The 19,176-nt window shown below is 49.8% G+C and overlaps 1 protein-coding gene across 1 annotated transcript in view; it reads right to left on the minus strand.

Moving 5' to 3' along the window:
- Positions 1-19,176, minus strand: part of LOC135056663 (alpha-2-macroglobulin-like) — a 516,386-nt gene that overhangs the window by 255,009 nt on the left and 242,201 nt on the right. The window contains exon 20 of the mRNA XM_063962107.1: positions 10,050-10,170. Within this exon, the coding sequence (XP_063818177.1) occupies positions 10,050-10,170 (121 nt within the window). The remainder of the gene's footprint in view (positions 1-10,049; positions 10,171-19,176) is intronic.

The raw sequence follows: 19,176 nt of genomic DNA on the forward strand, positions 1-19,176 counted from the left end.
TTCCTGGTGATGCTCTGCTCCACCACCTCCTGCGTATCCCTCACGCACCAAGCGTACAGTGCCAGCCCAGCACCGAGCATGTGACTGCACAGCCATTGGCCCTGCGAGCAGCGCGATGCCCCACCCCCCTCCTCCTCCTGCACCTGAGGGGACGGTAGATGCAAGAATCAAGTGGGCTAAGGAACCTTTTCCGTCTGGGGGAGGAGTCACAACACAAGTGGGAGGAGCTAGGCCAGCGGGATAGTTCCTCTACTATCCACGCCACCAACTATTACTTTAGTAATCAGGTGGCGAGCGAAGCGGAGCGGAGCGAGCCACCGAGCCCGAAGCGTGGCGAGGGTACTTTTCGGGTACCCTGTTCGCCCGTAGCTCCTCCCCCTGGTGACGTGTCTCCTGCCCTAGATACGTCAGAAGGTCCCTTCTCCCACTCCGAAATAGAATCAACCCTGAGGGGACTGCTGCACCTGAGGCGTGCGGGCGCACGGAGGTTTCGAGGATGCGGCGTGCTTGGCTTTCGGCACCTCATGCATCGGACAGTGTAGAGAGAGGACACAGCTGCTCCTGTTCCTCATTCTACCAGCACTGATCGCTGCCCTCTCATCTCTCCCCGCACCTCTTCAGGGGTAAGTGCAGCGGCGACGTCAGCATGTGGGGGTGGGGAGGGGGTAACCATGAATTTTGTGCGTGCCCCCCCTCCCTAAACACCTATATATATATATATAGTGAATATATAGCACAAGTGCATATGTGTAAGCCCTGCTGTAATACAGCTATGTCACTAGAGCGCATTGCTCCTGTATGAAGGTGAAACTATTCCTGTCACCAGACCCTAACATACTGTAATATAATTGTTGGTGTATCTCATATATATTCCTACCCCATCTGCGGCACCCCTGCACCTGCCCCTCCCCCACCCGCGGCATCCCCTCCCCCACCCGCAGCGCCTACGGACCCCCTCCTCCATCTGTGGCCCCCACTCCCCCGCCCCTCCCCTACCTGCAGCACCTCCCATCTCCCTCCCCCATCCGCGCAACCCCCCACATCCGCCCCTCCCCCAACCATCACACCTCCGAATACCCTCCCTGTCCACATCTCCCCCGCACTCGCCACTCCCCCAACCACAGCACCTCTGGCCCCCTCCCCCACCCGCAGCATCCCCGCCCCTCCCCCATCCGCAGTGGCTCCGTACTCCCACTCGCGGCACACCCGCAGCCGGCCCTCCCCCACCAACAGCACCCCCGCCCCGCAATCGTCACTCCCTCAACCACAGCACCTACTAGGTGATTCATCAGCCCCTTAACCATCACACGCCCTTTGTCCGTGCAATATTTAACCACTCACAAAATTATGTTTGGAGGTAATACTCCATATAATAAAAATATTGCATGCCCCAAGGGCGTGCAAGGGTTAAGGGGGCGTAGCGCCTTGAGACGGTGTGAAGAGCGCCCGTAGGGTGCGATGAGTCACCTAGTACTGTATATTATTCTATCCACATAACAACAACTCTTATTTGACTAATTACATTGTTTGGCACTTTGTATGTCACAAAGTGTCCTACTGTACATGTAATCAGGGTAGGTACTACCTTTAGCAAAACAAAGCAATTACCTAGAGGACCAATGGATAGGAGGAACCTAAAACATTGAATGATTGTTTATGTCACTCATTCAGATTTTTTAATGCTGTAATGATTGATGGCTTTGCCATTGATCGCAAAGATCTCATGGTTCTCCAGCATCAATAGGAGAGATGCAACAATAGTTTTCTTTTCATTCTAGTGCACATGGCTTGGTGCTTAGGCCTGCCTTTTTCCTGATGGACCACTGAGGTCATTAATGCCACAGCAACGGTGTCCATTGATGGTTCTGCATGAATGGTTTCATGACATTGATGGAGACCATCGATGGTGATACCTTCAATAACCATCCCTAATGTGATGCTGTCAGCTGTCCCTCCTCCTCCTTGTCTGCAATGAGCAGGGAAATTGGCGCTTGACCATTATGTCACAACCAATTCCCACACATAACTCTGAGGAGCAGAGAATGCCTCACCAACTTTAATATATACTAAGGTAAGAGGCTGGATGGTGGGTGCAGACCACAATCTTTACATTATTCTCCCTTTATAAACCATTTACTTCTACTTGTGGGTGCACCTCCACCAAATAATAAGGAGATTTTCTCTCGAGGTACACACGGAAAGATCCGTGCTTAAATTCTAAGCTGCTGGGGGCGTGGCCTGGAGGCTGACTGAGTAAGTTGCATTCCATGTGAGCTCCCAGGGATCTGGGAGTTTCTGTACAATATTCTACCATCCCCACGCTTATTATTCGCCCTGTGTGCTTTCATCATCATCCTACATTCGTGGAGCAGGTAGTGAGTAAGAGCTGAGGAATCGGGGATCCTGGCTCCCGCGGATTGCGGCCTACTCATTGCCCTGAAGCCGGGGCCTAAATTACAGAACGTTCCCCCGGTCTGGTGGTCGGCCTGCCCGGGACGTCGGAGGGGCCCACCTGGACCCTGACCCTTGCTGGGACATTCCTACAGCTCACCTGGTGGTCCTGGCTGATCGGCGGAGGTGATCCGGGACCGGATCGTGGCCGAGGCGCGCGCTCCGGAGCCCGAGCGGCGGCCATCTTGGAAGTCAGGTGAAGAGAGGAGACGTGACGGCGGCCCAGAGGAGACGTCCGGCGGCCCTCGGGAGTGGACGCTCTGCTGACCCGGCTCCAGTAAGGTGATCACACCTCCCTTCCCCGTGTACTCTTGCCGGGCGCCCGTGGCGAGCTGCTGCGGGAGGACCACCGGCCCGGCCGCAGCTCCCCCCCCTGCCTGTCGGGAGTTTAGCGGCTGTTCCGGCAGACACCCCCCGTATACCTGGGGTCCGGAGGTGGCCTAGCCGCACCCTGGGGTATAGACTGCCCCGTGCGGAAGACGAGGAACCTCTTTTCTCCCTCCACCCCACTGGCTCACCTGTAGACACCCGGACGTCCTGTGCGCACCTGCTCCTCTGCGAGTCCTTCCGCGGCTGTGGGTGGCCCACTGGACGGAGCGGGAGATCGACACAGATCCCTGCGACCTCTAGCTGCCTAGCATTACGCCCCGGGGCCGTGAGGGGAAGCCCAGATTAACAAGGCCTTAGGGGCGGATACGACAGACCTGGCCCCCTGTCCTGCCGACGCGTCCCTCGTCTGCCTGGACTCCTCCACTGTGGCTGGGCGGCACCCCCAGGTTTGCCTTGGAGTTGCCAAGAACTCTCTCTTCCCAAGCTATTACGACCTACTTGAAGAGCCCAGCTGAGGCATATCGTATGAACCGCCCCCCTTGCTGCTCTGTGGCGACCGTCTTCCTAATAGCCGCTAGTGTCACCGCGGCCTCCCCACCGGGGCTAAGTGAGCGCCAAATGTGGTATGTAACCAGCCCTGTTCTATATGATGCCATACTGCTGCCTCCAGTACTTACAGGCGTTTGCCTGACGTATATTATGCTATAATATGACCAAGCCACGCAGAGGGGATAGCGGGCTATACTACTAATCGGGATATGTCCAAATCTTTTCTTCCTCGGGGTCTGTTCTGGACTCTGTTCTCTTCACTCAGACAAATGACAAGACGCCGCCGCTCTGGTAACGCATCAAAAGCTAAATCCGCAACCATACAAGCTGCAGCCTTTCATACTCTATTTGGCACCCCCGTTCCTGACCCCACTACCTCCACGCTTCTCTCTGGCTCCTTGCCGTCAACCATCATGGAGGATGCTGGAGCCCCGCCCTCTCCAAAACACAGCCAAGCAGGGTCTGCCAGTAAAGACTCCGCCGATATGGCGGCAATCCTCATACAACTGCGCTCTCTTCCGACTCGCCAGGACATTCAACAAGATTTATCCAACATGGAAAAAAGGATTCATGATTCCCTACAAGCGAGTCTCTCCACCATCCAGTCTGATCTCACGCAAGTAGCAAATAGAGTGGTCGAACTGGAAGATCACAGAGATGAAACGGACTCTAAGCTCGCCGACCTGCACGATCTTGTATCTCGATACTCGCGTACCACCACTGAAATGAGACGTAGACTGGATGATATAGATAACAGAGGTAGGCGGAATAACTTGAGGGTCAAAGGTCTACCCGAAGATGTGCCGCCTCAGGGCTTGGTTGCGGCATTGACTACAATATTCAACGGCCTCCTTGGTGCCGACCCCAGCTCTCAAATGGTGTTTGACAGAGCACATCGGGCACTACGGCCGAAGGGAGCGCCCACGGAGCGGCCTAGAGATGTCATCTACCGGCTACATTACTTTCAGGTGAAAGAGACTATCCTACAGAAGTCCAGACAGGCCACGACCATAGATTTTAATGGCCACCACATACAGATTTTCCAGGACCTTTCTTGGGTGACCCTGCAACAGAGGCGTCTTCTCCACCCCCTCACGGAGGCTCTTCGGAAGAAAGATATCAGATTCCGCTGGGGCTTTCCTTTAAGCGTCCAAGTCACCCGCGATGGGAACCGATATGTTCTTGAAGACTATGACGGTGTCTCGTCTTTCTGCACCGCACTGGGTCTACCGTTAATATCGCTGCCAAATTGGACGGACCCCCTGCAGCTTCCCGCTGTGACACTACCCCGCAGGGAGCCTTGGAAAAGAGTGAGTGCCTCCAGACGACATAATCGGACTGGCAGGACTGATGAAACATCTGACATTCCATGACTGCGTTTGCCATCCTAACTTGTGATATCCTTTTTTCTTAATTATCTCACTGACTGCTCACATTGATCTTTCTTACTGGTTGTTTAATGTGTGAGCTTTTACTGCTCAGTGATTGCCTATTACTCTCTTAAGGTTAAATGTGACTCACGTACCTAACCTGGGAGGTTTCTTGTAGGATGTGTGGGATTGGGTGGCGTGATGGGAGGTGGCGGTGATTGATTTTCTCCCGCTCATTTCCTTCCTGACCATGACGTATCCCTTTAAAATACCCTTTTACTTTACTATCTAAAATTGTTGAGCCCGGTATCACCCTTTGGCCCCCCTCTCTGCTGTATATTTTTTAGACCATGGGATGTTTAATTTTTACCCATGGCTATCAATGCAGAGACTGCTACTATATGTTGTTGTCAATGTTTTATTTTTGGTTTTTCCTTTTCTTTTTCTATGTTAAAATATCTATGTCTTCCTTTCCTCATGTGTTCACCCACCTACCCCTTCCCTCCCATGCCACCACCAATTTCAGGATATTTGTAGTGCGGCATTATGTCAGAGCCGTAGTCATGGTATATCATTCAGTCTGTTGATCCCTGCATTCTTTTCAGTATGGCTAGCTTAAAAATTGTTTCCTACAATGTGAAAGGGTTAAATATCCCTGAAAAGAGATCAGGCCTACTGCACACCTTACATACTGATGGCGCAGAGGTTGTTTTCTTACAGGAAACACATTTCAAGCAGGGGGCCGCCCCGGGACTTCGCTCTCGTCACTTTCCCAATGGTTACTTTAACGATTATTCTGGAGCGAAGGCTAGGGGTGTTGCCATTCTTTTTGCTAAGCATCTGAGACTGCTAGATATCTCCGAAATGTTGATAGGTGATGGGAGGGGGATTCTAGTTAGAGCTACCATTGCCCACCAGACATTCACCTTTGTAAATCTCTACCTTCCTAACCGAGGCCAAACTCGGTTTCTTAGGGAATCATTGGAACTAATCGAGCAAAACCTGATGGGTATTTTGGTGGTGGGAGGAGATCTTAATTGGGTCCTTGAACCCCACTTGGATTCCTCCTCTGGGACTCCACGGAATACTCTTAGAGAGTCCAGACGCTTTAGAGCTGTTTTACATGATTTCCAACTGGTTAACGCTTGGCGCCTTCTGCACCCTTCAGATAGGGACTTTACCTTTTACTCACCCCCACATAACTCATATTCTCGAATAGATTACCTCTGTGTGAGCCATGCACATTTGGGTCTATTGGTTGATGCAACTATCGGCCAAGTGACAATATCAGACCATGCCCCAATTACGCTCACACTCTCTCTCCGTCATCCCCCCCCTAAACACTGGCGCTGGCGGCTTAATGAACAACTCCTTCGGGACCCTGTTTGCCGAGCCCAGATTGAGACAGCTATAGAAGATTACATCTCTTTGAATGCGACTGATGATGTATCCCCGGTTATATTGTGGGAGGCACATAAGTGTGTGATTAGAGGTCAGTGCATACAACTAGGCTCCCGTCTGAAAAAACAGAAGGTTGAGTGTAGAAACGCCTTACTAGAGAAAATAAAAAAACTGGAACTGACTCATAAGTCCACATTGGCGTCGGACATCTTTGCTGAGCTTCAAACAGCAAGGCAAGCTCTTAATACTTTACTCAGCGATGGTACCCGTAGGGCGTTCCGTAAATGTCGACATAAATATCATAGATGGGGAAATAAACCCGGTAAACTTCTGGCTCGTGCTCTTAGAGCTCAGAGATCTTTAACGTACATATCCAAACTCACGGGCGCTGACGGGAGGTCCCGGGCCTCTGATGCAGAGATAGCGGAGATTTTCCACAATTATTATTCGGCTTTGTACAATCTGACCTCTAAGCGGACATCAACTGCACGCAAAGATCACAAACACAACATACAGAAGTTTTTGGATGAAATTACATTCCCGACTCTCCCAACGGACATTACTCAGGCCCTAGATGACCCTTTTACTGGGGAAGAACTGCTGGCTGCCCTAAAGTCGTCCCCCAACGGTAAAAGCCCAGGGCCGGATGGTTTCCCAGTCACATATTATAAGGCCTTTCAGGACAAACTAGGCCCCCTTCTCCTGCAGGCCTGCAATGCCATATCATCAGCGGCCCCTCTATCGGGCCAGTCCTTGAGTGCCCATATTACTGTCATCCCGAAAGACTCTAAAGACCCGACACTCCCTTCCAGCTATAGGCCGATTTCGCTGTTAAAATGTAGATGTTAAACTATTTGCAAAATTCATGGCTAATCGTCTTAGACCATTACTGCCAGATATACTACACCCTGATCAGGTCGGATTTGTTATGGGCAGAGAGGCAAGGGATAATACTATCAGAGTCATTGATCTGATAGCGCACGCGCAGATAACTGGTACTCCTCTCATGCTCCTCTCCACAGACGCAGAAAAGGCCTTTGATCGGGTAGATTGGGATTTTATGGAGGAAGTGCTTCAGCGCTTGGGTCTAGGAGAGGTTTTCCTGCAGAGGATTCTCTCATTATATAGAGCTCCGTCTGCTCTGGTTAGGGTGAATGGCGTCCTTTCTGAACCCATATCAATTTCCAACGGCACACACCAGGGTTGCCCGCTGTCACCCTTAATCTTTGTTCTATGCATGGAAGCCCTGGCTCGGAGCGATCAGGTGCAACCCTAACATTACGGGCCTGCAGGTGGGCAAAATTGACCATCGTCTGGCCCTCTTTGCAGATGACTTATTGGCGGCCATAACGAATCCTTTGATTTCTCTACCCAATCTTATGAAAGAATTCGCATGGTTCGGAAATTTGTCGAACTTTAAAATTAATTACTCGAAATCTATGGCAATGAATGTCACGCTCCCGCCTGCAACGGCATCCCTCTTGTCGCAGTCATTTCAATTCACATGGCAAAAATCCCACATTACATATTTAGGAGTTCAAATCCCATCGGCACTCAACACTATAGTCAATATTAACCATATACCTCTACTTCGCAAACTGAGACAGGAGATGAGGCACTGGCTCACGCAGAGGTTCTCATGGCTAGGCCGAATAAATATAGTGAAGATGAACATCCTCCCCAGGTTGCTATACCTTTTTCAAACCGTCCCTTTGAAACTTCCCCCTCAATTCTTAGCTGAAGCACACAAGGCGATAAGCCACTTCATTTGGGGTGGACGGAGGCCTAGGTTCAAGCATAGCCATTTATCTAGGCTGAAATCTCAAGGCGGGCAACAGTTACCTATGATTTCTGCATACTACCATGCCACACTACTACATAGAATTGTAGACTGGTCCCGCCCCACTTCACATAGGAAACAGTGGGTTGACCTGGAGTCTTCTTCCACCAATCTTAACCTACAAGCAGTGCCCTGGTCTCCTAAATTTAGTCGCTCATCACATCCCACTGTGGGGCCCACCTTAGCTTTATGGCGGACGCTCCGCTACAAGATGGGAATCTCGTCTAAACGAACATCCCTTATGCCTATTTTCGATAATCCGTTATTCCCCCCGGGAAGGTCCAATAAGATTGCTTCTAGATGGGAGGGGGCGGGTGTGACCAGGGTGCTTCACTTGCTTGCACGTGGCGAACTCAAAACGTTCTCTGAAATACAGAAAGTGGGCGATATTCCTGCTCAAGATTATTGGTTCTACCTCCAGGTACACCACTTTGTTACCTCACAGAGAGGGGCGATAGACCTTTATAAGGCTCTCACTCCCTTTGAATCCATGTGCAATCAGGAGATAGCCCCCTCACATGTTGTGTCGGGTATCTACAAGATTCTTCAACAGGCTTCCTTCCCTACTGTCCCTTCTTTTTGTGATTCCTGGGATAAAGATTTAATACACCGGGGAATCAAGATCCACTGGGACACACATTGCAAGGTTATGGCGCAATGCTCCACTAGCCTGGACGTTGTGGAAACACAATACAAATTACTGACGAGATGGTATAGGTGCCCGTCTCTTCTACATAAATTTTACCCCTCAGTTTCCCCTCTGTGCTGGCGATGTGGTAGGGATACAGGTACACTGATCCACATTTGGTGGGACTGCCCGTTAATTACCCCATTTTGGAGCACAATTACGGATTTATCAACAAAGATTTTGGGAGGCCCAGTGCCACCGGGTCCGGACTTTTGGCTATTATCACATTCAGATATTCCCCTCTCCCGCTACAAAAAATCTCTCCTTAAACACTTAAACAATGTGGCAAGAGCTGTACTCCCGGTGCGTTGGCGATCCACTAACCCACCGACAATATGGGAGTGGTTCCAACGCATTGACTTTTACATGCATATGGAAGATGTTTATTCTGCCGCCTTAGACAAATACTCAGACTATATAGCTACCTGGCTTCTTTGGATAGACTTTAAGACCACTAGGACCTATGCTGATTACGCACCCTGACTATTCACGGCTGATGGAGGCTGTTGAGGCCCCCACACTGGCTTCTGCAGTGTTCTATGACTGTGGCCTTTCTACTCCCCCCCCCCTTCCTCTTCTCCCTTGTTCCCTTCTTCCCCTTGTCTTCCTCTCTTTGTTTGTTTCCAAATGCTCGCTACCTTACACTTTGTATAAATACTGTGTTACTAAGCGATATTGTTACGGGATTGCTCCTTATTTCAGATTCTGTAACTTCGGCTGAACGTTACGCAGTTTAAGATGACATCTATGAATCTGTTAATCCCTCTTCTTCGCAACCACTTATTTATGTTCTGTAACTACAGTTGATAAACTATGAGACTGTTATCTACGGTCTATTTTTGATATGTATGCTGAAATGTTTGGAAAATGTTCTATATTGCAAAATGAAAAATAAAGAATTTAAAAAAAAATAAAAAATTCTAAGCTGCTTAGAAATTAAGCACGGATCTCTCCATGTGTATGCCCCACATCGATAGCGATGCACGGCCCCGTGCGGCGCTATCGCTGACTCTAGATTTGGCATTCATGCATGCCAAATCTAGTGATCGCTCATTTCACCGCTTGGTGAAATGAGCGGACCCCCCACAGCCCCCCTCGCTCAGCACACATCGCACTGTGTGCTGAATGGGGGGAGAGATGTGTGCTGAGCGGTCTGTGCTAGATCACTCAGCACACATCTCCCCCGTGTGTATGCTGTATGGGGCTTTACTGTGTACTCACCATACAGGAATATTTAACAAGGTGGGACACAGAATTCAAATTATCTGCCAGTGCTCAGAGCCTTAAAAACCTTGCTAAGAGGTAACTAGCAGCATAAAGAATGGGCATGTGGTAAACAGAGCTTAATTGCAATGTTTGTTAGTACTGTGTGAGAGTCCTTAAAACTATATGCATCAAGTTTACTATATTATTACAGTACTTAGTTTTAAGACTATGGCATCCCAGGTAAAGTGGGTCGAGTGGCCTTCACAGACACATCTGGCCTGCTCCTTGCTGTGGACTGTTGTGAAATCCTTTGAATCAGACAGTGTAGCCACCACCTGCAATAATGAGAAAAGAAAAACAACAATGATGTGAATGAATAGCCAGCAAAATATTACTAGAAAATGGTAGGAATTTAATTGTGCCTGTAAATTTTTACACGCGAACAAAAAATGGCTTTTACTGTGATTTTTTTAACCCAATTGTCATTATCGGGCAATTCAATTGTAGCCAATGTTTTTGCATAAAAACTGAACTGTTTTTGTGTGATAACACATGGATACAGGATAAGTTCCCGGATCTATGTGTTTTTGCGTCCATGGTCACAAAAACTGGATTTTTTCTCCCCTTCTTCCAGGCAGTTGGATAGTGCCTACTTTTAGGGCTATTTGGATAGCCCCTGGGAGCAGAGGCACAGCTAGGGTTTTTGGAGCCCAGGGCAAGATGGAAAATGGCGCCCCCCAACCCCCCCCCCCAAAAAAAAACCCACCAAAAGAAGCATGTGCCGAAAAATGGGCGTGACCACATACCAGAAGGGGTGTGGCCACTGAATATGGCCCACAGTGCCAGTTACATTGCCCCACAGTGCCAGATACAATGCCCCACAGTGCCGGATACATGCCCCACTGTGCCAGATACATGCCCCACTGTGCCAGATACATGCCCCACTGTGCCAGATACATGCCCCACTGTGCTCCCCCGAGTCCCCCGCCGGTCACTCACTGCCTGTTGTGTCTATGTGAGGGGAGGAGAGCGCAGCGCAGCGCCTCTCCTTCCCCCTCACCGCTCCAGGTCTCCGGCGGCTGTGTGGCGCCGGTTCGCCAGCCAATCAGAGCTCGCGGACCGGCAGCCAATCAGGAGCCGGTATGCAAGCTCTGATTGGCTAATGCCAGAGACCGGACACACGCAGCGCTGCTGGCAGCGCTGCTAGTGCTGGCAGCGGTGGTGAGGGGAGGGAGAGATGCTGCGCTCTCCTCCCCTCACATTTCGTGTGACGGGGGCGAGTGGGGCCTGAGGCCCTGGCCGCCGGCTGCGCCCCCCTCTCCTGGGCCTGCCAAGGCGCCCAGGGCACGTGCCCCACTCGCCCTACCCTAGTTACGCCTCTGCCTGGGAGATCAATTAGCCGCGGTAATTGAATTTCCCCCAATGTGGTGTTTGTAATAGAAAAAAGTAACAATAATGTGCTAAAATTAGGAAATATCTACAATAGGTTGAAAATATACAGTTACAGTTTGTTCTAGACAAACTTAAAATGTTTGAAAGAGTTTTATTTGGCATAATAGAAGCTATAGTAATTGCAAAGCGTACTTATTTGGCATTTACATGGTTTTGCAGGTTTCTCAGGGGTAGATGTATGAAGCAGTGAGTGATAAGAGTGGTGAAGTGAGCCAGTGGAGACGTTGCCCATGTGTGGTTTTCATGGAGTGAACGATAACACCCAAACGCACAATCGGATCAAAATTTGGATTGCACCTCCAGTGTGTAGAATTTAATAAACTACAAAAATTGTCCTGTCACATTTTACTGTATCTGCTACAGAACCATGGATTAATATTTACTTACATTAAGACGTCTCAAATTTACATCTCTAGATTAAGCAAATTTTTAACACTCAGTTAAACTGTATGTACAACCGTGAAAATCAGAAACGCCCGTGAGAAGAATAGCTAATATATATATATATATATATATATATATATATATATACATATACATATACATATACATATACATATACATATACATATATATATATACATACATATACACATATATATATTAGATATAGATATATACAGCATATATAAAGATATATGTCTCTAACGTCCTAGTGGATGCTGGGGACTCCGTAAGGACCATGGGGAATAGACGGGCTCCGCAGGAGACAGGGCACTTTAAGAAAGAATTTGGATTCTGGTGTGTTCTGGCTCCTCCCTCTATGTCCCTCCTCCAGACCTCAGTTAGAATCTGTGTCCGGACGGGCTGGGTGCTACTTAGTGAGCTCTCCTGAGCTTGCTAAAAAGAAAGTATTTTGTTAGGTTTTTTATCATCAGAGAGATCTGCTGGCAACAGGCTCTCTGCTACGTGGGACTGAGGGGAGAGAAGCAGCCCTACTCACTGAAGATAGGTCCTGCTTCTTAGGCTACTGGACACCATTAGCTCCAGAGGGATCGTACACAGGATCGCACCCTTAGTCGTCCGGTCCCGGAGCCGCGCCGCCGTCCCCCTCGCAGAGCCAGAAGATGACAGAAGCAAGAAGACTTCGAAATCGGCGGCAGAAGACTCCAGTCTTCATATGAGGTAGCGCACAGCACTGCAGCTGTGCGCCATTTCTCCCACACTAAACCCACATACTCCGGTCACTGTAGGGTGCAGGGCGCAGGGGGGGGGGGGCGCTCTGGGCAGCAATTAGAGACCTCTTTGGCAAAAGTTTGCATAATATACATTTGGGCACTGTATATATGTATGAGCCCCCGCCAAAATTGTACATGAGAGCGGGACAGAAGCCCGCCGTCGAGGTGGCGGGGCTTCTTCCTCAGCACTCACCAGCGCCATGTTTTTTCTCCACAGCACCGCTGAGAGGAAGCTCCCCAGTCTCTCCCCAGCAGTTACACGGTAGAAGAGGGTAAAAAGAGAGGGGGGGCACATAATTAGGCGCAAAAATCAATATAAGCAGCAGCTACTGGGTTAACATTAAGTTACTGTGTTATTCCTGGGTTAATAGCGCTGGGGTGTGTGCTGGCATACACTCTCTCTGTCTCTCCAAAGGGCCTTATGGGGGAATTGTCTTCAGATGAGCATTCCCTGAGTGTGTGGTGTGTCGGTATGTGTGTGTCTGTCGACATGTCTGAGGTAAAAGGCTCCCCTAAGGAGGAGATGGAGCAAATATATGAGTGAGAGGGTGTCTCCGTCAACAACGCCGACACCTGTTTGGATATGTGTAATTAAGTGCTAAGGTGAATTTATTGCACAAAAGATTAGAGAACAGACAGGAAATCTACCCATGTCTGTCCGTATGTCGCAGAGACCTTTAGAGTCTCTCAATGCTCACTATCCAAAATAATAGACACTGATATCGACACGGAGTTTGACTCCAGTGTCGACTACGATAATGCAAAGTTACAGCCAAAATGGCAGAAAAGTATTCAATATATGATTATTGTAATAAAAGATGATTTGCATATCACTGATGACTCATCTGTCCCTGACACAAGGGTACACATGTTTAAGGGGAAGAAAGCGGAGGTAAATTTCCCTCCTCTCATGAGGAAAAAGAGCGGGAATCTCCAGACAAGAGACTGCAGTTTCCCACAAAGAATTCTCAGGCAGTATCCTTTCCTCACTAGGGCCAGGATATGATGGGAATCTTCCCCTAGGGTGTCACGTTTGGCCAAAAGGTAGCCCTGACGTAACAGCTATTCTCAGGGATCCTGCAGATAGCGTGCACATTCTGGTACACTACTCAGACCGGCGATTGTGTCGGCATGGGTTTATAGCGCTGTGGCAGCGTGGACAGGTACCTTATCAGCAGAGATTGAGACCCTAGTATGTATATAGATATACATATGTATATATAGAGATATAGAGATATATATATTAAAGATGCTGTCTTAAGAGATATGTATATATAAAACATGCCCAAAGAGACATGAGTATACTGGGTCCTAGAGTCAAAGCTATGTCGATTTCCGCTTGACGTGTCCTGTAGAATATGCAATGGACAGATGATGCCGACTTAAGAGGCATATGGAAGGTTTAGGATTGTGTGGAGAAGGGTTCTCGGACCTGGTCTCCACAGCTATAGCTGGTAATTCTGATATTTTGCCTTATATTCCTGCACAGCCTAGGAAAGCACGACATTATCAAATGCAGCCTTTTGAATAAAAAAACAAGAAAGTCCGAGGTGCGTCCTTTCTTGCCAGAGGCGGGGGCAGAGGAAAGAAGCTGCACAACACAGCTAGTTCCCAGGAACAGAATTCCTCCCTGGCCTCTACAAAAATCCACCGCATGTCGCTGGGGCTCCACAGGCGGAGCTAGGCCCGGTGGGGGCACGCCTTCGTAAGTTCAGCCACAAGTGGGTTCACTCCCTGTTAGATCCCTGGGCAATAGATATTGTGTCTCAGGGATACAAGCTGGACTTTGAGAAGATGCCCTCTCACCGACGGCCCTGCCGGCTTCCCCCCACGAGAGGGAAACAGTGTTAACTGCAATTCACAAATTGTATCTTCAACAGGTGGTGGTCAAGGTTCCCCTCCTTCAACAAGGAGGGGGTTATTATTCGACCATGTTGTAGTCCCGAAACCAGACGGTTCGGTCAGACCCATATTGAATTTAAAATCCCTGAACATATACCTGAAAAGTTTCAAGTTCAAGATGGAATCGCTAAGAGCGGTCATTGCAAGCCTGAAAGGGGGGGATTTTATGGTATCTCTGGACATAAAGGATGCATACCTTCATGTCCCCATTAATCCACCTCTTCAGGCGTACCTCAGAATTGCGGTACGGGATTGTCATTACCAATTTCAGACGTTGCCGTTTGGTCTCTCCACGGCCTTGAGAATATTCGCCAAGGTAATGGTGGGAATGATGGTGCTCCTGCGGAAGCAAGGTGTCACTATTATCACGTACTTGGACGATCTCCTCATAAAAGCGAGATCAAGAGAGCAGTTGCTGAACAGCGTATCACTTTCTCTGGAAGTGTAACGGCAACACGGCTGGATTCTATATATTCCAAAGTCGCAGTTGGTTCCTACAGCTCATCTGCCTCTCCTAGGCATGATCCTAGACACAGACCAGAAAAGGGTTTATCTCCCGATAGAGAGAGCTCAGGAGCTCGTGACACTGGTCAGAAATCTATTAAAACCAAAACAGGTGTCAGTGCATCACTGCACTCGAGTCCTGGGAAGGAGGGTGGCATCATACGAGGCCATTCCCTTCGGCAGGTTCCATGCGAGGACCTTCCAATGGGACTTACTGGACAAGTGGTCCGGATCACATCTTCATATTAATCACCCTATCCCCCAGGGCCAGGGTGTCTCTCCTGTGGTGGCTGCAGAGTGCTCACCTTCTCGAAGGTCGCAGATTCGGCATTCAGGACTGGGTCCTGGTGACCATGGATGCAAGCCTCCGAGGGTGGGGAGCAGTCACACGGGGAAGAAATTTCCAAGGGCTGTGGTCAAGGCAGGAGACTTGCCTTCACATCAATATCCTGGAACTAAGGGCCATATACAACTCCCTAAGTCAAGCGGAGACCCTGCTTCGCGAACAACCGGTTCTGATTCAGTCAGACAATATCACCGCAGTGGCTCATGTAAACCGCCAAGGCGGCACAAGGAGCAGGGTGGCGATGGTAAAAGCCACCAGAATTCTTCGCTGGGCGGAGAATCACGTAAGCGCACTGTCAGCAGTGTTCATTCCGGGAGTGGACAACTGGGAAGCAGATTTCCTCAGTAGGCACGACCTCCACCCGGGAGAGTGGGGACTTCATCAAGAAGTCTTCATGCAGATTGCAAGTCGGTGGGAACTGCCACAGGTGGACATGATGGCATCCCGCCTCAACATAAAGCTGCAGAGATATTGCGCCAGGTCAAGAGACCCTCAGGCGATAGCTGTGGACGCACTGGTGACACCGTGGGTGTTCCCGTCGGTCTATGTATTTCCTCCTCTTCCTCTCATACCCAAGGTGCCGAGAATCATAAGGAAAAGAGGAGTGAGAACAATACTCTTTGTTCAGGATGGGCCAAGAAGGACTTGGTATCCAGATCTGCAAGAAATGCTCACAGAGGACCCGTGGCCTCTGCCTCTAAGACAGGACTTGTGCAACAGGGGCACTGTCTGTTCCCAGACTTACCGCGGCTGCGTTTGACGGCATGGCGGTTGAATGCCGGATCCTAGCAGAAAAAGGCATTCCGGATGAGGTCATTCCTACGCTGATAGAGGCTAGGAAGGATGTGACGGCTCAACGTTATCACCGTATATGGCGAAAATATGTTGCTTGGTGTGAGGCCAGGAATGCCCCTACGGAGGAATTCCAGCTGGGCCGTTTTCCTTCACTTCCTACAGTCGGGAGTGACTTTGGGCCTGAAATTGGGTTCCATTAAGGTCCAGATTTCGGCCCTATCCATTTTCTTTCAAAAAGAACTGGCTTCTCTTCCAGAAGTTCAGACGTTGTAAAGGGAGTGCTGCATGTTCAGCCCCTTTTGTGCCTCCAGTGGCACCTTGGGATCTTAACGTGGTGTTGAGTTTCCTGAAGTCACACTGGTTTGAGCCACTCAAAATCGTGGAGTTAAAATTTCTCACGTGGAAGGTGGTCATGCTATTAGCCTTGGCTTCGGCTAGGCGTGTGTCAGAATTAGCGGCTTTGTCACATAAAAGCCCCTATCTGGTTTTTCCATATGGACAGGGCAGAATTTCGGACCCGTCCACAATTTCTGCCAAACAGAGGCGTAGCTAGGGTTTTTGGAGCCCAGGGCAAGATCAATAATGGCGCCCCCGTCCCCCCCCACACACACACAAAAATAAATACAAAAGGAAAGTATGTGCAGACGCCACTGGTGTCACTGTATATAAAGATGTCAGGGTGTGTATGTATAGATGTAGGTGCAATGGTTGAGGTTGAATTTTTGAAGGTGTAATGAGAGTGTAGATAGCAATTATGCGCGCGTCGTAAAAGAGGCGTGGTCACTTGAAAGTGGCGTGTCCTTCAGTGTAGTAGGACCCCTTACACTATCTAGTACTGGTGCCCCTTTCACATTACCCCACACGGTATGAGCCGAAATTCACATTATAGCACACAGTATGAGCCGAAATTCACATTACCCCACATGGTATGAGCCGAAATTCACATTATAGCACACGGTATGAGACGAAATTCACATTACAGCACACGGTATGAGCCAAAATTCACATTACAGCACACGGTATGAGCCGAAATTCACATTACAGCACACGGTATGAGCCGAAATTCACATTACCCCACACGGTATGAGCCGAAATTCACATTACCCCACATGGTATGAGCCTAAATTCACATTACCCCACATGGTATGAGCCGAAATTCACATTACCCCACACGGTATGAGCCGTAATTCACATTATAGCACACGGTATGAGACAAAATTCACGTTACAGCACATGGTATGAGCCAAAATTCCCATTATAGAGTGAGGGGATCATACCCCCTTAATTAACTAATCCTGCATGGCACTGTGGTGAGGGGAGCCTACCCCCTTAAAAGACTAATTGCAGAGTTTAGCAGCGGAAGGGCTCCAGCGGTTTCTCACCCCAAGCTGCGGCGCTCCTGCCACCTCCAACACTCCACATCTTCGGCGCCACCCGGGATGCAGAGCACCGCACCGGGGATGCACCCTTTTCAGTGTGGTCTGCTGCGCTCCGAAGGGGTTCTTCTCTCCTGCTGCAGGATCCCGATGTGCGCCGTCCTCCCCGCTGTTACTGCCACGGTAAGCATTAGTATCATTTACCGCAGAGGCCATTTATTGAGGCATATGTGTTAAACCTCGGGAACTGATATGCCCTTCTCACCATACAGCTGTGTGGCCGAGCCGGGCGGGGGGACAGCCAGCAGCATGACGGATATCAGCAGCCGAGGGTGCGGGCTGTACATACTTGAGGCAGCTGGATATTCAACAGTGCTGAAAGCCTCCGAAGCCCGCACCCCAGGAGCTGCAGTACACCGGCAGAGGACACCCATCCCCCGAACCCTGCAGAGCCCAAAGCCAGAGATCGACAGCATGTTGAACGCGGAAGTAGAAGCCGCTTATTGCCGGTCAACATGCTGCTGATCTCCGGCTTTGGACTCCGCACGTGCCTTACAGTCCGCACCCTCGGCTGCTGATATCCAGCATGCTGCCCCTGCTGCTGACTTTCCACCTGCACGGCTCTCCCACCCAGCTGGATGGTGAGTCAGAAGGGCATCTTAGTGCCCGTGGTTTAATACATATCCCTCTTCGGTAAATGGCCATTAGTACATCCCGCCCACACACACAGACTGCTCGACCCACTTACTTACACACACACACACACACACACACACACACACACACACACACACACACACACACACACACGCTGTAGACTACATACACACAGACTGGCCACCCCCAAACCCCACACACACCCACTTAGACTGCACACACATTCTCATACTTTCCCCTCCCCTACACACACTGGACTGCAAAAATTTACACACACTCACACTGTCCCACACACACACACACACAATTAACACACACTCACACTGTCCCACATACACACGCACACTGTCCCACTCTCCAGTGGCGTGCGGTGAGGTTAGTGGCTGGTGAGGCACTACAGCCATAATGTCCGCCGAATCCTGCCGATGACCCCTACCGCCACCGAGCCAATTGCCGCCACTGCCTCTGAGCCGATGCCCGCTGCCACCACCAATGGCTTACAAACCCGCCCACCATCAACTGACCCAGCCCTCCGCCACTAATTTGCATCTCAGTCCGATGCCGCCAATGCCCGCTCATCATACTTGTGATATATTGTACATTTTTATAGAAAAAAATAATAATTAGTGTTTGGGACTGGGAAGGGAGTGGGAGGAGGACATGAATGCAATTTTGTTGTCCAGGGCTTCCATTATCTTAATGGAGAAGGATCTGAATGGGTTAAAAAATGTAAAAAAAAATAAATGCGTGAGGCCCCCCCTCCTAAGTATAACCAGCCTCGTGCTCTTTGAGCCGGTCCTGGTTGTTTAAACACTGGGAGAAAAATTGGACAGGGGTTCCCCGTATTTAGACAACCAGTACCGGGCTCTTATTCCGGTCCTGGTTCCAAAAATACGGGGGACAAAAGATGTAGGGGTCCCCCGTATTTTTAAAACCAGCACCGGGCTCCACTAGCCAGGGACATAATGCCACAGCCGGGGGACACATTTAAGTAGGTCCCTGCGGCCGTGGCATTACCCCCCCCCCACAACTAATCACCACTGGCCGGGGTTCCCTGGAGGAGTGGGGTCCCCTTAAATCAAGGGGTCACCCCCCCTCCAGGCACCCAAGGGCCAGGGGTGAAGCCCGAGG

Source organism: Pseudophryne corroboree, chromosome 3, assembly GCF_028390025.1.
Source record: "Pseudophryne corroboree isolate aPseCor3 chromosome 3, aPseCor3.hap2, whole genome shotgun sequence".
NCBI lineage: Eukaryota > Metazoa > Chordata > Amphibia > Anura > Myobatrachidae > Pseudophryne > Pseudophryne corroboree.